Source organism: Pagrus major, chromosome 12, assembly GCF_040436345.1.
Source record: "Pagrus major chromosome 12, Pma_NU_1.0".
In the NCBI taxonomy this organism is placed as follows: domain Eukaryota; kingdom Metazoa; phylum Chordata; class Actinopteri; order Spariformes; family Sparidae; genus Pagrus; species Pagrus major.
Window position 1 is genome coordinate 15,198,902 of NC_133226.1, and position 23,879 is coordinate 15,222,780.

Consider the following 23,879-nt stretch of genomic DNA (forward strand, 5'->3'; position numbering starts at 1 on the left):
GGGGGGGACTTTATGAATGTTGCACAAGAATGAAACAGATAATGCGTAAAATGTGGTTGAATTCAAAGAAAGAGCTCTGCTCAGGTCCCTGGAAGTGAAGGGAAGTGAAAGGCCCGATTCTTTTTTCTTTTTTAATATATAACAATAACTCATGTGTAGCATTTTAAAAGTTCATGGGAATTTCTACATTTAAAAAAAAAAATCGGACAAACGGGAACTCTGGTTACATCATGGTTATTTCCCCCATTCTTTGGTGATTAAAGCGAGCTGACAATGACTTATTTACACGCTATGGTCATCCTAGTAGTCACTCAAGTACCTCCTTCCTTCAGCTTCTCACTTTCGCTTCAGCTCCGGCCTTGATACAGAGGAGGGAGGGAGGGAGGGGTGAACCCAAGCTTGGGATTAAAGCAGTGCGCACTTGAGCGTGTGTGCGCACTGAGCTGCAGCAGCAACAGTTCCTCCTGCACAAAGTTTCCGACACAGAAAGTTTGATGGCTAAATACAGGCCGTGGGTGGTGTGCTGCTTCACCTTGGCTGGTTTGATTTGCGCGGTCGCCATCATCTGCCTGTGCATCTCCTCACTGGTGGACAGAGGATGTCCCGGCGGCAGCTTCAAGCGCGCAGCCGTGTCTGCAGACTCGCGTCTTTGCTCCGACATCGGCAGGTAAGTCACTTTCTGACACGGGGAAAAAAAAAAAAAAAAAAAGTTTTGTTTAGTTAGTGCAGAGTTTGACCTGGATCTTTCTTTTCTGCAGCCCAAACATTCAAAATTAAACCCTGAATGTTACAGAAATTGAAAAGGTAATTAATGTGTTACTTGAAATGTGTTATTTGAAAGTTAGTTCATGTGTTACTAAAGTGTGTTTCTTTATTCACAGGATGACTTTAGTTATTCTCTAGACTCTTGAGGCTACCCGTCCATGCTCATGTGGGTGAGATAAAAAGCTGAACTGAGCAATGGGATAAGCAGTTTAAGAGATTTGATAGGCTCTGTTTGAGGAGTAGACTTAATGCCTGCAGAAGTGTGTGCAGACAGACCTCGATTCTCCTCACCTCCTGCTCATTTATCCCCTCACCATCCTGTTGGATGTGACTGTAAGTGGGGGGAAACAGGTTTAAACAAACACTGACTGATGTTAATCTTCATAATACGGAGTGAATAGACTTCTCTCTCTCTCTCTCTCTCTCTCTCTCTCTCTCTCTCTATGGTGAACTCCTTGATGCTGTTCAGTCAGTCTGTCATCATAGTAAGAGTAATTATAGAGAAAAGGTGAGTGTCACTGGAGTGAGCATGTAGGTCTTCCGGCTTTTGTATTGTCTGAATTCTTCCATCCCCTGCCAGGATTTGTAAGGGTTCATTTCCCAGTTCACAGTGCAGACAATGAATAAGAGCTCCACCAGTGATGCACTGAGGCAAGATGATCACCAGATGAGAGAAGCTTTTAAAGGAGAACATTTGTGTTTCTATGATTCAGAGAAACATGCTGAATTTCTTCTGGTGAAGAAGAGAGAAACAAAAAACAGGGGAATTTAATAACACAGACTTTCATCAGGTGTTTTTATGTGAGAAAACAAATAAGGGACAGGATATCACCGGAATAACCGCTAACTGCTGATAACTGTAGCTACCGTGAGCTAGTTAGCTCCGTTAGCTGTGCAGCTAGCGGTCTGGACTTGGAGCTCAGAGCACCAGGGAGGTGTTGGCGTTGACACCGCTAGCACAGGGACTGACAGTAAAAATCTCTGCAAATCAATACAGAGACGTCATAACATAAAAACTGATATTTCTTCACATTCTGTTGATAATTTTAGTTGATTTTTTTAATGTTTGAATGTTTAAATTTCAGGTGAAGTGAAGAGCGTGTGGGAGTTCTTTTGTTTTGATTTTGGCGACACTTGGTCCTCTACTCACCTGTCAATCCACAAACCTCTGAGGAACATTTTAAGTAAATTTCAGTTTATATCCACATTTAAAGGAGCACTATGTAGTTTTGGGGAAGACATTTTAATCAGGAAAAAAAGATCTTAACAAACTAAACTAAATAAACAAACTCTTCATTTTCATGACTGAATAAACTGAATAGACAAACTGACATTAGAGGACAACACAGTTTCAAACTGTTTTACTTTGTTTATATGTGGCGGACCCTGCCACCTTTCTAGCTTCAAACAGTGTTCTGGACCTTATTTTCCTCTGAGAACAGCTTGTTTATTCAGGTATGGAAACAATAAATATATCTGGGTTTGTATTATTACCTCATTAATATTGTGAATATTAGAATTCTGAGTTTGAGTTTCTTCTCCAAAACTACATAGTGAACCTTCAAGACAGAAAAAAAATGATCAATGTTGAACAACAAAATTGTTTCACCTCAATAATAAAACCTCAAAAATACTGATTAAGTATAATTACAACCAAATCCAAATGACACAATTCTTTTGTCAAACCCTCTTTTGTTTTTTTGTTATTTTCTAATGACCAAACAAAAGCTCCCTGATAGACACAACACTTCTCGTTGTTGGACCAAATTGCTGCATCCCTGGCACCCATATTATTTTTCTCCTTTCTCTCCCATAACACTTTCCGCATCATTTAGGGGCTAGTTTCCTGTCTTCACTTTCCAAAAATCAAACAAACACACAGTACATACAAATGAAATGACCAGATAAATGTTGCTATAGATTTATACACAAAATACCAAACCTATACTTGATTTTGTCCCTCTATAGACCAAATCCCATTCAAACATTAATCAGTTTATAATATTTACTACTATGTCTTGCGTAATTAACCAGAATGAACAACTGCATTTGTTGTTCTGTCTGTTCACATGAGACTCATTTAATTAGATTCTACTGATTCAATTTGACTCTGTCAATCTTCCCCCTCAGACCTTTTCTTCTGTGAAACCCTGCAACCCTAACTACGAGGCACAAGGCGGCATGACCTCAACGGAGCCAAAACATTCCCACAACTACCATCTTGTTGCTCAGTGAACATGACTGACACAATGCCAACCTTTCAGTGAAAAGACTCATTCAAAGCTTTCAGATGCGATCCAGACTTAAACTTTCAGGCTTTGTTGTGCCGTATAATCAGGTTGGATACACCTAATTCTGACAAATCAATTGTAATTTCTAAGGAAGACAGTTTACTTCAAGATGAGGTCATGTTTAAAAAAAAAAAAAAAGCACCACCATGGCCAGCAACTTCCTGGTATGTTGCTCAAGCATCAGCACATGGTTTAAACTTGTCTCTTGGCAGAGCTTCCAGACCTTGACACCCTGAAAAAAAAAAAAAACAAGGAGGACCACAGTGATGCATCTATTAAAATTGTGCACACGTGCAGTTGTGCAAATATGTGGTGAGTGCGTTCATAAACTTCCCATGTCAACATTTCCAGGAACATGCTCCAGCAGGGGGGTTCAGCAGTAGATGGCGCCATTGCAGCTCTTCTGTGCACATCTTTGGTCAACCCTCAGAGCATGGGGATTGGAGGAGGGTCTATCTTCACTATAAGAAATAAAACAGGTCGGTCTTCTCATTTGTTTTGCTTCTTCCCAAATTATATTGATTGGGGCAATAATTCGAATTTCTGATCTTTCTCCAGGCAATGTTAAAGTCTACAACTTCAGAGAAACGGTCCCAAAGTCATTCAAAACTAACCTTTTAAATGACTGTCCCAACACATTCAGACTGAGCACAGGTAGGCACCGTTGTCCACCAATGTATAGCTTCATATAGATCTCCTACTCATGCTTCCTTATGTAGTCATTGCAATATTCCAGTAACTCAGGGAAATGTTTTTCTATTGGATCCTTTTGGCTCTTTTTCAGCATCGTTCATTGCATTTGAGGTGTCCTCTCACAGAGTAGTAATTTATGAGCACTATATAAACATTTTAAGGAGCAGTTCAACTACAAATTAAAGTTCAGTCATTATCTCCTCAGCCTCATGCTGACTGAAAGTAAGGTGAATTTTCATAATCCACAAAACATTTCTGGAGCTTCGCAGCAAAACAGTGTTGCAACATCTTCCTAAACAACTGAAATACATGGGGACTTGTTTTGAAAAGTAAAAAAACAACATAAAATCGCTCCATACAGCTCTTCTGCTGTAATCCAAGTCTCAGTATGCCCTGAGATTGATTTGAAAATACTTTATTTACACCTTCAACGGGTAGTAAAACTCCTGCAACCACCGCAGACACTTAACACTGTTTTGCTGTGAAGCTCCAGAAATGTGTTGTGGACCAAAGCTTCACCTGACTTTCAATCAGCATGGGAGTGAATTGATATGATACTGAATTTTCACTTTTGGGTGAACTGTCCCTTTAATAAATTGCGCACAAAGTAGCTGTAAGCAGATATAAAGACATATTTAAGTGAAAAGTTAAAACTCACTTAATCACCACCTATCAAAACTCTGAGTGGAGTTCTTGCTTCATTTCGGGTTCGTTGTTGTTTTCTAGCATTAAACATTTTAATCAATTGTTGGTCTGAACAAATAATATCACAAAACAGAGTCAAGTCATTGTTGCTCAATTGCTCCATCATTTGTTTACTGCAGCTGCCCTGTTTCCCACCTGTCCGTTGCAGGTGGCCAGTGGATCGGCGTTCCCGGGGAGCTGCGGGGCTACGAGGCAGTTCACAAACAGTATGGGAGGCTGCCTTGGCCCAAGCTGTTTGAGCCAACGATTAAACTGGCAAGGGAGGGCATCAACATGCCGCCATATCTGGCAAAACTCATGAACAGCTCCATTGTGAAAAGCCACGTGGAAAAGTCCTCTCTCTGGTACATCATCTCCCTAACTTCCTACTTTACTGACTGAGGTCTCCAATAATAATTGTTTGTTACCCCAAGAATATCTCAGTTGTAACCAGACTGATGCTGGAAATTTGAGGGCACTGATGAACTAAAAGGGTTTGTTTCACTGTTGAGATCCTGGAGATAAGGACGCTACCATAAATCCCCAGTTTAACTCATTTCATGCTATTATGTATTATGTGCTAATATGTATTATGCTTATGTAGCCGCTGGATTAACAATTGACTCTGTACAGTTATGTTCAGGATTTCACATTACATCAGAGTTTTTCACCCACCTCATTTGAATGCTTAGATTAGTAAAAATGATTGCACACTGTCATTCTTAGAATAGAATTTCACAGATGCAGAAACAAATTTCTACTGAATGACTTGATTAAGTTCAGAAAGTGCATGTCATATGTTATAAATTGCATGAAATGAATGTGATTTGATTAGCAAAGTAGCCCAGAGAGGTCACACATCACCCAAATGATAATGCAGCACCAGTATCTCTAAGTGTTTTCTGTTAGTTCCTGTGTTCACTATGTTCTTCCGCATGCATACTTTCTTTTCCAGTGAAGTTTTCTGCAACAAGAACAAAAAGGTCCTGAGCACAGGAGACATCCTGACGTTTCCTAAACTCGCAGAAAGTTTGGAAACAATTGCAAAGCAAGGGGCAGATGCTTTCTACACTGGCAAGATAGGACAAGACTTAATCAAAGACATAAAAGATGCAGGTTGGTGCAATTTCAACATAGTTTGACAAGTTGGGGATTTGTACTTGAATAGACAGAAAAAGAAAACGTGCTTGTTAAAAAAAGACAAATCAGCAAAGCATACAGAGTTCAAGATAAACAAACTGTTTTTTACATGTTTTTCTCAGGTGGGACGTTGGAAATGGAGGACCTGAAGTCCTTCCAGGTGCAGGTGGTTGATGCATGGAAAGTTCCTCTGGGAGATTCTCAGATGCACATCCCTCCACCGCCTGCTGGGGGCCCCCTGCTTGCCTTCATTCTTGGACTGATGAAAGGTTTCATGTGCTGTGTGACGTCTCTCCTGTTATTCCTGAGCTGACCTATTGTAGCAGTTGGATTAAATCAGTCCTATACTCTGAATAATGGAAAGGTACGAACAAAAAAGATTGTAGTGTCTTAAAGTTGGTTGTTGTTCCCCATTTTCTGCAGGGTACCACTTGACTCAAAGCTCCCTGCAGGGACACCAAAAAAAAACTCTGATGTACCATCGTTATATAGAGGCGGCTAAATTTGCTAATGGACAAAAGAGGAGCATCTCTGATCCTGGCTTTAGCGAGAGAAAGGTTGGGAACTTTTTCATTATTATTATGACATAATCATGTATTTTCATTACAGTGAAACCAAAGATATTTTCTGGTTTTCCCTCTGATGTCCTCAGACTGATCTGTCTCAACTGTGTTTGACAGACTTTCCTGATGGACAGATAGCTTTATTTATTGTTAAAGTAACCGCTAACTTCTGCTATCTGTAGCTACTGTGAGCTTGTTAGCTCAGTTAGCCATGCAGCTAGCATGTAGTATCATATGGGACCTCTGTGATTTACAGAGTTAACTAAAGGACAAAAAGCTTTTCTTGTTAGCTCAGTTAGCCATGCAGCTAGCATGTAGTATCATATGGTACCTCTGTGATTTGTGGAGTTACCTAAAGGACAGGTAGTTTTTCTTGTTGCTAAATTGACCGCAAACTGCTGCCGTAGCTCTCTTCTGGGCAGAGACCCGTCCTCCATCCACATTGAATCAATCCATTCAGTTCTTTTCTGTGTCATCCTTCTGACAAACTAACACAAACAGACACAGGTAGGAACACCGAGCTGCAAAAATTCCTATTAATTAAAAACGAAAACAAACTCCAGAAAATTAAAGAGAAAAGAAGAAGAATAATCTGGGATACAGTCGAGTTACATCACACCCCAGCATTTATTAAACCCTTTTCCAGTCTCATTATGATATTCTTCTTTCAGAAAGCAGATCATTTGATTGATCCCTCCTTCATAAAGCAAATCAGGGAGAGGATTTTTTCAAACCGCACCCATGACAACTCCTACTACAACAACGTTCGGCCCTCCTCTGATCACATGGGGACGACACATGTGTCTGTCCTGGATGAAGACGGACTGGCTGTCTCCGCCACCAGCACTATAAACCAATTGTGAGCAGGAAGCCTCTTCAAACAGAAGTATCTACTTTATATTATATCAAATCTATGATGTGATATAATCCACTCACTTCTATTGTGTTTTGTTTTTGTAGATTTGGAGGAGCCATTTACTCCCCGCGAACAGGCATCATCCTCAACAATGAGCTGGCTGACTTCTGTGGGAGGGCAGACACAGTGAGGGCAGGTAAAGTCACACAACCTTTTAAATCTAATCTAATTACTTAACACAGTCATTGAGTCTCTCCTCAGTGTGATACGGAGTGTGATTGTTGTCATAGGCGAACATCCTCCTTCCTCAATGACTCCAGTAATACTCGAGTCAAAGTCTGGAGGGCTCCTTGTGATTGGTGGATCTGGAGGAAGCATGATCACCTCAGCAATGGCCTTGGTAACTCAGTTGAACTCTGTTTGCATTATTGTTTGTCGGCTTCTGTATTTGTTTGCTCACATGAATCTCTTTTATTCTCGCAGTCAATAATGAATCGCCTGTGGCTGGGGATGAGTCTGAAAGAAGCCATCGCTGCACCTATAGTGTTTGTTGATTCCAGGAACAATGTGAATTTTGAGCCTGGTTTTGACAAGGTGAGGTTTTGTCCATTTATCCCATTCAGATTCACTAGACTGTGACCACCTATCTAATAACTGAGTAATATTTCTATTTATGTTAATGGATTCCAATGGAGATTACCACGGCATAATCCTACAAAGTCTGATTTAATTTACCTGTAATCAGTTTTAAAAATCTGAAGTGGGCAGGATAAGTGGTATTAAATCCGTGTGTGTTTTATGTGCCCTCAGTCTGTGATAGAGGGCCTCAGAGCTCTTGGACACAAAGTTGGGGACTGGAAATATTTCCTTAATGTCGTCAACGGCGTAGAAAAGGAGGATGGATGCATTGTGGCCATATCGGACAGCAGGAAGATGGGGGTGTCAGCTGGATACTGACCGTACAGACCATGAAGAAGCACCAGCTTCACACTAAAATCTAATGACTGACTGAATCGTTAGCCTTAAGAACAATGAATGTGCCGAAACTGTGATAACAAAATGCGAGCTATTGCGTGCTCGAGCTCTTTGCTGATGGAACTGATTAGCAACAGCATCAGTCAGGAAACTGCTAAGTTAAAAGGATAAAGGATAATCCTTTTAATTTATTATAACTTGAGTCTTATTTTGTAAATTGGGCCATTAATTCGATCCATTAGAGAAAACTGTACTCACCATAGTAATTGCGGAGATCTTGAGAATCTGCAACATGGCTCAAAAGAAGTCAGATGAGGCGAGAACAGAAAGTGGTCATGTGAGCAAATGATCTGAATCCTTTTAGTTGGAGATTTACTCAAATGAAAGAAGGTTTCTTTGTTTTATTCAAATGTCCGATGTTTCCACACAGGTGTTTTATCTGCAAATTGAAGACGCACATAGAAACAGTTGAATGGAAATGCACTTATCGAGTGCACAAGGAATGTCTGTAATAATAGTGTAATAATTATGTGTTGGTAGAACATCACGTTCCCAGAATATGATAATGAATGTTGTTCTAGGATAATCATTTAAAAATTGAAAGTCCACTTCTGTAACAGCCTGTTGTGGCTAAGTGGGTTAAGTGTAGGAGTCTACGCGACCCTATCTATCACTACCCTCACTCAGGATACGGCCGTTTGTATCCTGTTTGAAATATTTTGTAAAGATAATACTGTTCATATATATCAATATCAGGTTGTGCCATAGTGTAAACATTCAGTATCCAAACTATCAGAGACTTTAAAAACTGTCATGTCATCACTCAACCAGACTCTTGAGCACAAAGGTTCTTACTCGATGTTTTGTAACAGTAGGTTGACATAGCAATCTCCGCTCGATGTCCACTTTCTCTAGCTTTCAAATGCATTTCACATCTTTCATCAGGAAATTGGTTTTGACTTTGACTATTTTTGACTGAGTCATTCAGTAACCACAGTTACTGTTTAAAAACTGTTGTCCTGTCTTTCATCTTAGGTTCCCTCCCCTGTTAGTCTCCTTAGCAATGTTGCAATGCTAGATACAAGTAATAATTAACTTGGTAAGTGTGACTGACAGAAACGATGGTCAAAACTCTGAAAATCAGACCCAAGTTGTAATATACCAGATTTTTCCTTTGTGCTGATCGGGCCACTCTGTATGTACAAATTTTCATTCTAGCCAGTTGTCACAAACGCACCTTTAAAGGATAAGTTCACCCAAAAAGGAAAATTCAGTCATCTACTCATTCCTGTACCGATGGAAAGTCGAGTGAAGATTCACAGTCTGCAAAACAATTCTGGAGCTTCACAGCAAAACAGCATTGCAGCATTCTCCTAAACAACTGAAGTAGATGGGGATGTAAAAAACAACCAAACCCAAAGGGCTTCATACAGCTTGTCCAGTGCAATCCAAGTCACCAGAGGCCCGTCATTTACACCCTCATGCGCAGTCAAGCTTGAGCTCCCACTTCAGACAGGGTGCGTTAACGCTTTTAGCTTAGCAGCTACAGTGAAGATTTTGGCTCGATAAAGGGTGTAAATAACGTCTTTTCAAATCAATTTAGGATTTCAGGTCTTCCAGAGACTTGGATTACGCTGGATGAGCTGAATGGAGCCCTTTTAGGTTTTTTTGGGGTTGTTTTCGTTTACATTTTGAAAAAAGTCCCCATCTACTTCAGCTGTTAAGGAGAATAATGTTTTGCTTTGAAGCTCCAGAAAAGTGTTGTTGAAACTTTAACCGACTTTCCACCGACACAGGGGTGAGTAGATAATGATTGACTTTGAATTTTCACGTGAACTGTTCCTTTAATTTCATACGACATAAATGATGTGGACTAACGTAACATGAGGCTGCTGCTCTTACTGCTGAGATCTGCTTTTATGAGGATTACACACTTCTGACCAAAGTGCAATGTGTTTGCAGCAGGAGCCTTAAAAGCAAATTTGCTGCCGTCCAACAAAACAAAACCGACTGCAGTGTCATGATTATCTATTGATAGTAATGAGTGTTTCAGTGTCCGACTGAACTGCATGTGTAAGAACTGTATTCTGTTTATGAGCCATGTAACTCTTCCAAAGGGACATCCTGGCTGACATGTGAGCTGAAGGCTGTTGTAGGATGTCGGCTGCCCAAACCAGGAACTTTTACTGTGACCACGAATAATTTACTGTATGTGAAACAACCTTATTCAGGTTCCTGAGCATATTGGGATCTTTGTTTAAAGATTACAACAATAGATTCAAAATGAACAAAATTATGTCATAAACGTAAGTGTATTTTCACACCACCATCATGTCATTTTATATTTTCTCTGTGTTTTGATACATCAACTTTTTTTGTAAAATAATACTTCTTTTTTTACAACTATTAACTGTGAATATCTGCGTTGTCACCATAAAACATTAAAATCTAAACAAAGACAAGTAATCGCTGTGTCTCTGAACTCTATATCACCTTTAACACACATTTCACTGTAAATACACTTTAAAGATGTATTCTTTGTTGGTAGTATAGCATGATCAGCAATAATCTGCTGCATGTTTTCCTGTTTGCCTTGTTCCACAGCAGCACTTTTGCACTGAGACAAAGGAAGCAGTAATGAGATACATTTCAGCAGAGAGACTTATGAATTAGTAATGATTTCTTAAGTGGATTCTGCTCCATTTTCCTTTGAGGCGCTAGATGTGAATTATGAGAACATGCAAATTTTTAGTCCGTGTGAAGCACCACTGTCTTTGTTTTATGACAAATGAGTTAATCTGGATAAGTTGTGACTTCATAGCTGTAGTGTCACGACATTAACCGCCATTTAAAGTAAGCATCGTTTTACATTATACCAAAAATGTCTCCCCGCTAATAGTCTTTCACTCAAAGCAGAGGCAGTCATGATGACTCTCTGACTTCCGGTGTTAGCACACGTTCAGTCACAAAGTCCCTTGATGAAGCTAATTATCTCAACAGTAGTTATTTGATGTTATTATACAGGCTTTCTGTTTGTGTGCTTCATTATTTGTAGCTGTCAAAATGCCATGCAAAGCAGTGGCACTGATATACGTACAGAGAGTTGAGATTTTTTCACGCCTAAAGGGTGAGTAAATTTGCATTTCTGAGTTGCATAACTCTGTAGTTCATTATAACTGTGAGTCAGATTGCGCTTGATTGGGCCTTGAAGGAAAATTTCCAGCGTGACTTGTTCATTTTTGCATTCGCCATCGCCTCAAAAATAATCGTATCCACACCAAGTAACGCTACTGAATATTTTAATATTTTAATGTTACTTTTGCAGGGTGTCCTGGTAGTGCTGGCTGGGTGCTAAGACACATACCATGCAATATTGATGTACTCTCTCACCCCACATTTCCTGTCACTCTCTGCTAGCTCCTGTCAATCAAGGCAAAAATACCAAAACAACTAGAGTTCATCCAGCCATTTAAAGTCAACTTGTTCTACTTTTAACCTATGTTAGTTTTGACATACAATTGGGCCAAAAAGTCTGACACCACTCAACACTCAATCATCTCCTATTTTGCGTTTGTTTTCGAAGGTAATCCACATTTATTTCATTACAAATTATACTATCAGGTTAACAATTTGAGCGAAAAGTTGAAGTTTTAAAAGAAATGTTCATGAATTCCAGAATATCATTTTTCATTAATGACAGCATGCACTCGAGCTGGCATGGACTCCACAAGTTTGTGCAAATCCTGATGACTGATCTTGTGATGTCTCTGAATATTTGGCTTTCTCAGTCCTTAAGTGCCACCATAAAAGTTTGATGGAGCTGAGGTCAGGTGATTGTGGAGGAAAGTCCCTGACAGTCAGGACTCCTCTGTGTTCTTTGGCTTGCAAAGCTTTAAGATGTGTTTCGGCTCGTTATCCTGCTGCAGTATGACGTCAAGTTAGATCATTGCATCCAATCTAAGCGCCTGTAAATTTTCATGACTGCATGGTTGCGACACTGTCTGTCCACAGACACACATAAACACCTGGCAAAGTACTCAAAACTACTTCTGTGATAGTTGCCGCTGCAAGAGGTGTCTCACATTTTGTGATGATCACAAACTCCCCATTACATTTTGTACTGGCAATTGTTGTCTGAGGCTTTGTTGACTTCATCATCCCCTGACTTCTCATCATCATCAGGTCAAAATTCAAATTTTGTTAAATACTTTATTTTGTGACCAAATATGTGCAAAACTAATGACATTCCAATCAGTCTCAGCTCTACTTTGTGTTTAATGCTAATCAAAAAAGTAAAAATTGTGCTTCATACTTCAAGCATCAGCATGTTAACATTGTCCTTGTGAGAATGTTAGCATGCTGACGTTAGCATTAAGCCAGGCTGTCCTCATCAGAGAAACAACCATATAGATTGACCGTTAAAGCAGTTTATCAAGACCCGTGTTTATGTCTCTTGTTAGGCGGCGGCCTCTAGTGGTCGTAGTTGTTATTACAGCAGCAAAGTCCACATGAGGAGGAGGTTGGGGTGGATGGTTTTGTCAAACAAGCACAGGACTTTCACCCAGGAGACCGCTTTTTGTGTGGAGTGTGAAACCAAAAGCTAACAGTGAGTTATTTGAAATTGCATAGTGAACTAAAGTTATGTACATAACAAAGTTATTTTAAGCCAAACCAAAGATTTCCTAAACCTAACCAAACTGTGAGCATATGACGAAATCCAGTAGTCCCTTTGGTGCCAGAGCACAATTGTGCTTACACACAGTCTCACAGAGTCAATAGCATGGCTGAAGACTCGTATTCTTGTTAACCATCAGCGTAAGTCTGTCAATCAAACCACAGTTAAGCCAACAGATGGTAAGTAGCTGATGAAGCTTCTGTTCTGTTCTGTTCAGGTTAAAGCTCCAGACTTCAGACACAAAACACGTATACAGTGTGTTCTCAATATTATCAGAATGTTTATTTCAAGTGTTTATTCTGAAAACCTAAACATCTACAATATCTACAATACAAATTTGATAAAAAGCAATAAAAAAAACATTCCTATTTGATATTACCAAATAAGAGATCCATTCACACTGAAATTGTCCTTCATTTACTTTAAAATAAATATATGTGATATACAATAACATGATAAGTGCTCTGATTGTTAAATCACTTCCATCATAACACTGTTACAATCACATACAAATCAGTGCAGCAGTGTAAGGCCATATAAATTTACACTTTTATACATCTCAGTAATTATGTAACACATTTACATTCCAGTTGAGAAAATAAGAGCCCTGAATCTCAGTGGTGACAGCCAGCAGCAACAGCTGTAATGTTGTTATGGGGTCATTATAGGCCATTGCACTCTGGTTTGTGGGAAATTACAGTAAGTTATTAAGAGCTGTTTGACCCTGAGGTGTTATAAACCTTTAATTTAACAGCAGCTTGTTCCTGCTCTGTCTGTGTGTTTGCTGTCACCTCATAAAAACAAAATGTTTTTATGTTAATTTAAAAATAACTGAAAGTTGAAACTTGAGGTCTCTCTCTTAGTTTTGGTTGATTTCTTTCAGTGGATATGTGCTTAATTTAGAGTTTAGTTGTTAGACATTACTGTAGAAGTCACATCATATCTTAAATGAACAACAGGACACAGCTCTACACTGCTAATGATTTACAAAAGTGCTTCATAAATAGTTAGGATTTGTACACATTTATGACATATGACAGTGTGAATAAAACACTGTGCCAATGCAGTGAAAATAATGATTCCAGCGTTCACGTGTACCTCTGTTAAAATGTGATATATAAATGTGTTCCACATTCAGTCTGAGGCACTTTGTTCTCGAGGTCATAACGAACAATAAGTCAGCGCTCTGCTATCTGAGTTCCGTGTTGTGAAGTAAATTGATATTATTCTCACCTAATGAGGAAACAATTGGCGGCCAGGACAGTTCCTGGTTCTTTATTAAGTCTCTAATCTCTCAGCTCGTACCGCCGGTGTCAAGGTTCACACAGCTACAGACTCCCTGCATAATCAGTGGTGTGTTTATGAACTCAGTACCCAGCAGCGTACGCCCACTTGCGAGGATCTGACTGAGCGTGGAGTCCGTCATCATGTCGAACCACCGCCTGCACAACAGCTCCTGTTGATTTGAGGTAATCTGTCTCGTGGTTCTTTAATGCCAAACCATCCAGGACGTTCTGCAAACGGGAACATAAAAACATGTTGATTCTGTGCAGCAGTGATGAAATGTAACTAAGTAGGCCTACATTTACTCTATTACTGTAATTGTGAGGTGCTTGTACTTTGTCCATTTTCTGCTACTTTATACTTCGACTCTGTGAATATGGTCTATTGGATAAAAGAAGAAAAAAGACCTGACCCTCTGACCCTCTGTCTGAAATGCTCCTGTCTCTTTAAGGCCCCCCTCCTGAATACCCAGTCTCTTCTGATTGGTCAGCTCAGACACGCCTGAGCCAGTACCGCTAAAAAAACAACACAGCAGCTGTGTTAGTTAAATCAAATTTTACATGCCAGACTAGTCACTAGGCATGAATTATGCAATGTATGACATGGTGTCGTAGTGTGATGTCACAAAGTCACGGAATTAAAGGCAGGACTACTGACGAGGCGTTTCAGGAGCAGTGTTTTCCGTGGGAGAGAGGAACCTCTGTCAATTATGACTTTTGAGTTATTTTTACAGCACGTTAAAACACTGCTACGCAGGCAAACTGAACAGGTGTGACATGCTGTAAAATCTTTTTATCACGCAGCATGGATCAATAATGCTGTGTTTACGTTAAAACAAAACTCGTTGCAGCCTGTTGCTGTGCTGATAAAGTGGAGTGACGCCCATTTTTAGAATTTATATTGAGTTAAACTGGGAAAACAACTCTCTCAATAAGCAAGAAAACACTTGTGATGTGCTGGTCAAAGTGCAATCAATCGGATGCCAAATCCATGTTCATTGAGTGATAACATCAAAAACAACTTTGTATTGAAGCATTACTAACAAGTACAAACAAGAGTCAGAACCGAGTATGCCAGAGAAAAAAGTGAAGATCATGTTTAATGCTTTTGGAGCAGCAAATTATTTTACATCCCAATCTATAATGATCAAATCAAGGGTTAGTTCTCCAGTTTCTGCAGCAATGTGGATGTGGTTTCCTTTTCTATTTATTCCCCTCAATGATTTATTTATAAGATAATATATTATGATTTGCAAGTATACTTTCTGAACTCTGCAGAGAGGGAACCTTACAAACTGTTTTATTCACAAAATAAGCCATTATTTGCTTTTATTTTTTGATCAGTGGCACCCACATACTGTATACTGTGATGTGCCCTACTAGCCAGACCACAGATTAGACCATTACCACACCAGTGCTGGAATATTTTTCTCCTTGTTACTTTGGACACACCCCTGAAGGTGAATATAATGAACAGTCTCCCTGGTGCCAGTTATGACTGAGCTATGAAGTTTCAGTGCTGGCTGGACTTTTGGTTGACTGATTGTCTCCCTACACACCACACCACCCTGCTATTAGTCACATATATCAGTATTGTTTGCTGTTTGTGACACTCACTCTGTCAAATCCAGGCTCTGCTACAGTGGTGTTGGGACTCAGCTGGTTGTGGAGCCTTGCGTCTGACACGGATTTCTTCAAATCGTAGTCGAAGAACAGCGCATTCAGAATCACCTGAGAAACAGCAACATTATAATTCAGCAGCCAAGAAGAAACTAACCAGGTACCATACTTAACAATAGCACATTTCATGAATTTTTACAATACTTTAAATGGTTACAACTTCTCACTGCAGCTGTGTCTTACCTGAGCGACAGAAGTGGTGATTTTTGTTCCTCCTGAGCCTCCGACCACCATCTTAATTTTGTGATTTTTATCGAAGATGATCGCTGGACACATAGAAGACATTGGCCTTTTTCCTTTAAGAAAAAATAGTGGTAGTTTTATGTTAACAAGGTCTAATAAAACAAGTGTATGTCATTAAAGTAGCAATTTTTCATGTTACGTTATCATTAGACAGCCTCTGCACCCAAGTCGCACGTTCTATCAATTGAACTACTAGTACGCCTCATATTGCACTCTTTACAGCAAATCTTTTTGTTATTTGGACGATGCTTTGCATTCTTCTGCATGGCACGGGTGTGGACAGAACATTTGCATGAAGGCAACACAAGCAAACAAACATGGAGGAGAATGACGGTGGCACAGAACAGGCTAAGTCCTAACAGGAGAAGGACTCAAACCAGCCAAGACCAAACGAGAAGCTCGTACCTAAAAGGCTACCTCTGTCTCATGGACATGGTTTACATATGCTAAGTCTGACACTGACCAGAAAAACGGCACTTTACAAATTACACTTACCCAAAGTCAGATTCAAACACCACTATCCTGTCCTATATAGTGATATGTGTCTTTCCTGGATATTAAATAACCTATATCAGGAGATATTGGTCATATTTCACAGCACTCTACTGAGGGTACAGTACTATGGAGCACTGTGAGAATAGAACCATTTAAATATATGATTGGATTGTATTTAAGGAACATTTTTACTTCTAACACTTTGTACAGGTCTGTTTTCACTTTGACATTAAATGGTCTTTTTTTCTGTCAAAAATGTAGCCTTATCTCTACTTTGATTCAGTGCTTTCAGAGGAGGTGAAGACATTTCTAGTATGAATGCACAAAAAAACATTTATTTAAAAGCCAGTGCACAGTGTCAAGAAGGACAGGTTGACATCAGCTTGACCTTCAATCAGCCTCCCATTGAACAGCCAATTTATATTACAAATGTACTGCATTCGAGTACTCTTATGTGTGTTACGGTTTGTGAGTGTGTGTGTTGGTCTTAATCTCACCAGGCCTGATGAAATTGTTCGGCGAAGGAGGCACTCCAAAGCCGTTTGTGATGAGCGGGGAGCTGAAGTCGTCCATCTCATTGTTGAGAAGTATCCCCGTTGATCCCGACATGACTTTGGAGCCAAAACTGCGGAACAAAAATACCCGTTGAGATATCAAGGGCATTACTGGTAAAGGTGGTTTAACTAACATTGGTAAGAGTATTTGTCTTGGTCAAGAAGGAGGCCGTACTATTGGTTGATGGTGCTGGTGGCGGCCACGGCGCTTCCATCTTCTGCTACGACTGAGATGTGTGAGGTCCCGTGGGTTTCAGGCAGGTAGAACTCCGGCTCGTAGTAGTTCATGTGATGTGTGGTGTCATCTGTGATCTTCCCACGGAGGCTATCAGCATAGAAACTGGATGTCATATTCTGGATGAGCTTTGGAAGAGTAATGGGGACGTGAAATTAAGTTACATGCCAAATATTTGGTTTAGTTTAGTTTAGTTTAGTTTTATACATTGAGTTTTGATTCACGTTCTAGGGAATTTGACTATTGTTCCTTATTAATCTAAGACAGGCAAAGTGTGCATGCTTTTAATAATGTCTTTGTGTTGTCTGATGGTGAATGATTTGTCAAGCTGTACTACATGTTATAACTGAGGTGTTTGCTCTACAAGGTCACTGATTTCACTATTAGGAAAAAGTTATTACACTGCACTTCAGACTGCAGGTGAATATGATATCTATAAATAATCCACTGAGATAATATTCACCATAATCTGTTAATTCCAAATCTGACAAGTTGGAAAATGTTGATAGTAAATGTATCTGCATAATGTTCATTGATATTTTTTTGATTTTTAACGGAATACTGACTTGTAATAGAAAGAATGGGGCCTCTGTCTGTCATCTTTTGAGCTTTAGGTTTAGTTATTTCCTGTTTTATTTTGTAGTTCTCTCCTCATGTGTCATGTTTTGCTTTTCACTTCCTCTTTTTGTCCTTTATGGTTTGTCCTCTGTTTTTGGATTACAGTTTAGTTCCCTTGATTTGTACTTGCTGCCTTTTTGTTAATCACGTTTCCTATTTTTGGAGTTTGGATTATTGATTGACATGTTTTGTTCTTTACCTCCCTGTCTCTGTGTATCTTGTGTTTGGGTCCCTTTTTGTGTTAACCATATCACTGTCATTCCCAATCTGTACCCTGAATGCCTGTTCTTGCACTGTGTAACTGAGCTGATTAGGTAGTTTGTGCACAATGTTTTACAGCACAATATCAAACACCACCAACTATGTCAGTGAAACTGAATCGCACTTTATGTCCTCCGCCTGTTCTGCCTCAACTCCCAGCAAGCAACTATTACCCCCAATTGATGCTAACTGTAGCTGCCGTTAGCGAATTAGCTCAGTTAGCCGTGCATGTAGGTGACTCTGCCTGGACAGGACTGGAAGCTCAACTGGGAGCATTGGTGTTAACATAGCCACCACAGGAACAAACTTTCACCCAGAGGCAGATGCAAAACACTGGTGTTACGTTTTCACCAAAGTGCTGTGTGTATCCTTGTGAAAACATTTACTTAAAATTAGCATGTTAAATTTGAGAAGGAATAAATGGAGTTTCAACCCTAAAGCTTGGTACATTCAATTTCCCTACTTACAAGAGGATCTGCTGTTTTTGCTTCAGGGTTGGTAGCACAAAAATAGTGCAATTCCCCAGAAATTAAAGCCAATGTTTTCACTGTTTGTTTTGAGCAGAGTCCATGACCTTACATCTGTGATGTTGAGAAACTTTGGGTCTCCGAGTAAGGTCCTCTTTGCATAAGCGAAACGATAAGCCTCCACGATGCGATGGTAGGTCAGGATCTTTTTCTCCGTGCTTGCCATGCTGTCTGAGTTGAAGTTGTAGCCTGTAGGAAACATAACAATGATCAGCAACTTTATTTAAATCACAGCCTCGCTCATCTGTCTACATTCAGATTGCTGTTCAGGTAGAAGACAGTTAAAATAGACCTGACCCAGCCAATTCCTCTGTTTTTATTCAGTCTTAAAGCTGCCGTGACCAGACCATGGGTATTAAGCCTGACAGCCACAGAGGGAATCAAGAGGAAGGGTGAGAGAACTGGAGAGTTTTGGTTTGATGGGTTTCAGCTGTCGGACAGAGGCAGGAGTCACAGTAAATCAGCAGGATGAAAGTTTTGGACAGTCGCTGAAATGTCTGCATGAAGCTTCCAACGCTCGACTGTGTCCAATTAGAGGTAAATTGGTGAGATTAATGTAAGTGTGTGAGGCAGGGGGGCGCAGTGAGTGGGTGGCCAGTCACAGGAAAGGAAAGGTTCAGAGAGATAAATTACTTTGGAAGGAAGTTCCTCATGTAATCCTCAGAGGCTGACTCTGTGACTGTCCTGGAAAGTAGCAGAGAGACATTGTCTTCACTGTGCACAGTTTGGATTTCCTCCAATGAGAGTTAAATCAGAAATGATAGATGGTCACACGATGAAAGCGATGACGGACAAAGGTTGCAGTGATTTGATTAGCAACATGTTCATGAACTTTGCTGCTCAGACTCTGTGTACTTTCTTTTCATTATCTTTGGGTCTTAATTACTTCAATCAAACAAAAGCAGAGTTCTTCCCTCAGTGGGTTTAACTTAATCTGAAAGCTGGAGTGAATTAAATGCCAACTTCCTGTTGGTTACATAATTTGTTACTTGATGACTTTATAAATCACCATCTGAAAATGTTACCAACAAAAAAAGAATAGATTTGGGCGAGTACTTCGATGAAATGAGTTCCCAGTACAGATGAGCTAGATTCGGCAGAGCTTGATGGCGGCTCGTCATCAAGCTCTGCTGAAGCCTGATAACGACCCATTCATTAGATTCAGGTGTGTCGGATCAGGGAAACATCTAAAACATGCAGGGCAGGGGGACCTGAGGACCAGGAGTGACGAACACTGGGTAAAGGGAAGTGAGGTTTACCATATCAAACTGGGAATGTCAGTATTCTGCACGTATTAGATAATAAACCAAAGTATAGGATGAAAATGGGCCCACTTGAATGTATCAGATTTCATGGTAATCCATCCAATAATTGTAATAATTCACTCGAAACAACAAATCTTTAACCGGCTTGTGACATGAGAAGAAAGGCCACAGGATCACTAAATTCTTTAAGGATGGTTTCAATTTTTAATTTCAATTTTTTTTTTTTTTATCTGGTGCCCACATTAACTTTGAAGCAGGTTTTGAGAAAAGATAGCATTCTTCCCGATTTAGAGATCCTTTTCTAATGTGCTTTCAATGTTGCAATCAATGTATAAAATGTGGAGCAACCAACCAACTGACTTCTTATCAATTAAACTGCTAAACATACAACCTAAAAACTACTTGGTTAATTTGTGTAAAGATGGTTAAAAATAACCAACACTGACTGTTACATTAAATGTTTTTTTTAATTGAGGATTGCCCAACAATGCGAACATTACTTTGTTATTGTTCTAAAAATGTGTTTCTAAATGATATCTGTTGCAGTCACATATTATGTTATATGATACAGTAGCGCCTGTCTGCATTACAAACGTGGAGCAGTGTTTCAGAAAGTAGTTCAAGACAGTCTTAGGTAACTTCAAGTCAGCCAAGCTTTTTGTATCTTAAGAGCAGATTTACTGTCGAGCAGATCAGCATGCTTCTCACAGTGGAGAGGGACTGGCAAAGTGAAGGCAGCTCACATTAAAGCACATTCTCTCCCACTCAGGCTGTTTTTTGGACAAAGCATCAAGGCTTACCATTCAAGATGTTTAATATCAGCAAGAGCACAGGGCCGCTAGCGGGGGCATTGGGAACAGCCACGGTGTACTCCCCCACATTCACCCTTAAAGGGTTCTCATCCAAGACAGGCACATAATCCTTCAGATCCTCCATTGTGATGATACCGCCTAAACATGGATTGACACACACTGTGAATGCACACTTGGGCAGAAATACAAATCCTCCTTATCATGAAAATTAGATGTGCAGAGAGAGGTGCACGTTGGTATATTTTATGATATGTCCTCAAGTCTTTTTAGCAAATTACTTTTAATGGTAATGGTAGTGGTGATAACGATAATAATGGTAATGTGCTTCATTAATGTGACACTAATCTGTGGGTACAGAAACACAATCTAATCTGTTTAGATATTAAAATAAAGTCTAGAATAAAAAGATGAATCTATTTTGCAACTTTACACTAAAAATGACAAAAGTCAAAAACAGAAAAAGCAGCTTTCCTGGTGTTCTGACCTGATGAGGAACGGGACAAACCGAGAAAAGCAGCTTTTCTATAAACAATAAAAAGGTGTTTACCTGCTGCCTGAATATCTGCCACAAGTTTCTGAGCCAGCTCTCCCTGGTAGAAAGCATCAGGACCCTCTTCGGCTATTTTCCTATAAGTTTGTGCAAGCTTGGTATATGTGACGGTGTCATTTTCTTTTAAGACATCACCATTTCCCCCACAATACACTTCACTGAAATAGAGGGAAAAATACATAATAGAATAATAGTTATGATCATGACCAGACTTCAGGACAATTTGCAGCTGTGTTGGTTGCAACAAAACATTTTTTTTGCCGAACCCGAAAACATGTGGTTTTCTGCCTGAACCTAACCAGACCATAAGCACAAAATTGTCACAACATGAAACTGAAAATTGAACATAAAGAAACCTAAAGTTTCAACATATCCATGATTTGCAGAACATTTACCCTGGTGAATGGGTTGATACTTGTTAGGTTGAGACCTCTCACCATAAGGCTTGGTCCTTGATGATGATGTTCTTCTTGCTGGACAGAGCTTTGGCGAGTGCCCTGCCCACAGGAAAACCTTTTTCTGCAAGTTCAATGCTCGGCTGGAATAAGTCTTTCCAAAGCAGCTTGCCATGTCGTCTGTGTGCCATCTCATAGCCTCGAATCTCCCCTGGTACAGCAATAGCTAACCCTCCTACCAGCCATGGAAACCAAGGAAACAAAGTCTTAAATTATCAACATAATTTGAAGTTTTTGTTGTTTTTATTGAGCGTAGAGTCTGTCACAGCTCTCAGAAAATATACACTCTAATCTTGCTTTTGTCTGTCCCTATCACAAGGTCAGTCTCTTTCATAAGAATGTTTACTACAGCTTCCCTCCACTCATTTCCATGTCTGAGAGATAGCGTTGGTTAAACATTACCTTTCTGGGATAATTCTGTACTGTTCCCAAACATGTTCTCTGTCGCATTGCGTGGTGCCGTCTCCCTGGCATCAATGGTTTCAACCAGCCCTGTGTGTGAGTCACAGATGAAGAAATGCATGTAGGATACAGGGTTTGTTGTGTCAGTGGGGAAACAATAGAAGTCTTTGGTGGTGGTGATGTTTGCTTGAGTGAAGGTGTACCAGTTGCTGCGTCGTAGATGGTGAAGAAAAGCCCCCCTCCGATGCCCGCACTGTGAGGGTTCATAAGTCCAACACACAGTAAAGCAGCTATGGAGGCATCCACTGCAGACCCCCCTTTCTTCAGTATGTCTCTGTGGTAAAAATTAATTAAAGCACACCAAGGGAGGGAAGAGGTGGAGGATTAGTCTTTACACTGAAGATCTTAAGACCCTGCACTGGCAAAGACAAATATCAAACAACGCAGGTTCACAGGGATTTTTATGTACGATAAAGTCAAGTGTGTGCGAGGATTGCTCATGTTTGCATGCATGTACAAGTCCGTTTACAGTCTGTGTTTGGAAGCTCCCACCTGCCGACCTCTGAACACGGCCCAGCATCTGCTGCCACAGCTGCCTTCAGGTTTACATGCTGACTCGGATTCGTCCTTCTCCCCACACCGAAGAAGACACCCACAAAAGTGCCAACAGCTGCCAGCAGCAGAACCGCCAGAGCCACGAATATTGTCTTCTTTGCCATTTATATAGCTCGGGAATAATAAATACTTAAATGCCTGTCAAGACAAAAAGCATTGTTTGAATTCAAGATTTATTTGTATTTAGATGCAAAGAGAGGCACTTTGTTAAATCAGAAGCAAACAAAGACAACTGTAAACCCATTACACATCACATTGATCAAAAGGATTAATAATTCAGAAACGACACACACTAAGTCACACAATACAGTTTTAAATGTTGTATTAATATTGCATCGTCAGCAGAATCAATACATTTTAAGCAATATAATGCGTCACATGACAGTTCAAACTTACACTTGAGCTTCTACAAATCAAATCCATCATGCCAATCAATGAGACACCCTGCTGTCTGAAGACTTACAATCTAGGAGCAGGAAGTTGCACAAGTTTTTGTAGTTTTGTTGACAGGTGAATAATGTTTGATGGAAATAAGTAAGTAAGTAACAACAACGGTCAGAAGGCCAAATGAGTTAAAGGTTAGCTGGTGACTCAATGGCGAATGCATGCTTTTTTACTTAATAAAACAGGGAAATAAGCCATTTGATCTCATTCAAAAATGAGATCAAATGGCTTAAAAGAGTTCTCCACCAATTAAGTAGCAATCAGATTATCAGTTTTTTGTTTTTTTAAAAAAAGGATAAAATTTGATGCAGCACAGCCAGATTTATTGTCTTTTTTTAATTCCACACATTCTTCATTGAAAACCCGGCACCTACGTTACCCACAATGCAACTCCTCAACTGGCAATTCAACAGAGGTTCTGCCTTGTTATTCTGGTTGCGGCTGATGTAGCCTCAAGCAGAAAGGAGAGCAGACAATAGAGGTCTGGTAACATTGCTTATTAATTACTCCACAACATCAGATTTTTTTTTTCTTGGGATCCAATCAACTCTGATTCAAGTGACATCACTTGAGTCAATTTATCAGATTTCGCTCAGCTTCCTCTGGAGCCACAAAAGGCTTTATACAATATTTTTTTCACAGATGCATTAGCATTTATATTGGTGGAATACTCCTTTTAAAAAAAAGTGTTCATCATAACATTCGGTGTAGGTATTGTTAGGTACTGTTATTTTACTACAGGCTACAAGTTCACTCAGTCAGTTTGAAGATAACTAAATCAAGATCTTAGTCACTCAA

The 23,879-nt window shown here is 39.8% G+C and overlaps 2 protein-coding genes across 2 annotated transcripts; one reads left to right on the top strand and one right to left on the bottom strand.

Annotated features, from left to right (window-relative positions):
- The first annotated feature begins 443 nt into the window (after window positions 1-443).
- ggt5b (gamma-glutamyltransferase 5b) lies at window positions 444-10,433 on the top strand. The gene is made up of 12 exons (XM_073477792.1): window positions 444-667; window positions 3,408-3,535; window positions 3,615-3,710; window positions 4,603-4,798; window positions 5,389-5,549; window positions 5,696-5,842; window positions 5,997-6,130; window positions 6,808-6,995; window positions 7,097-7,188; window positions 7,283-7,392; window positions 7,476-7,586; window positions 7,803-10,433. Exons 1-12 carry the CDS (start codon window positions 495-497, stop codon window positions 7,947-7,949), a joined length of 1,683 nt encoding a protein of 560 aa, XP_073333893.1. The 5' UTR covers window positions 444-494; the 3' UTR covers window positions 7,950-10,433.
- A 2,603-nt stretch (window positions 10,434-13,036) lies between these two features.
- On the bottom strand, window positions 13,037-22,741 carry ggt1b (gamma-glutamyltransferase 1b). Its single transcript, XM_073477936.1, has 12 exons — window positions 22,575-22,741; window positions 22,226-22,356; window positions 22,023-22,112; window positions 21,603-21,795; window positions 21,163-21,323; window positions 20,604-20,753; window positions 18,591-18,727; window positions 17,073-17,260; window positions 16,841-16,968; window positions 15,789-15,901; window positions 15,543-15,656; window positions 13,037-14,156 (listed from the first exon to the last, which is right to left on the bottom strand). The coding sequence occupies exons 1-12, from the start codon at window positions 22,739-22,741 to the stop codon at window positions 14,010-14,012; spliced, it is 1,719 nt and encodes a 572-aa protein (XP_073334037.1). The 3' UTR covers window positions 13,037-14,009.
- Between the last annotated feature and the right edge of the window lie 1,138 nt (window positions 22,742-23,879).

Excerpts from the sequence above, each read along its gene's own strand:
- ggt5b (XM_073477792.1), top strand. The coding sequence starts at position 495 with ATGGCTAAATACAGGCCGTGGGTGGTGTGCTGCTTCACCTTGGCTGGT. Across the intron at positions 3,536-3,614 it reads CACTATAAGAAATAAAACAG|GCAATGTTAAAGTCTACAAC; the intron begins GTCGGTCTTCTC and ends ATCTTTCTCCAG. Across the intron at positions 7,189-7,282 it reads GGCAGACACAGTGAGGGCAG|GCGAACATCCTCCTTCCTCA; the intron begins GTAAAGTCACAC and ends TTGTTGTCATAG.
- ggt1b (XM_073477936.1), bottom strand. The coding sequence starts at position 22,741 with ATGGCAAAGAAGACAATATTCGTGGCTCTGGCGGTTCTGCTGCTGGCA. Across the intron at positions 20,754-21,162 it reads GGCAGATATTCAGGCAGCAG|GCGGTATCATCACAATGGAG; the intron begins GTAAACACCTTT and ends ATCCATGTTTAG. Across the intron at positions 18,728-20,603 it reads GATATTAAACATCTTGAATG|GCTACAACTTCAACTCAGAC; the intron begins GTAAGCCTTGAT and ends TGTTTCCTACAG.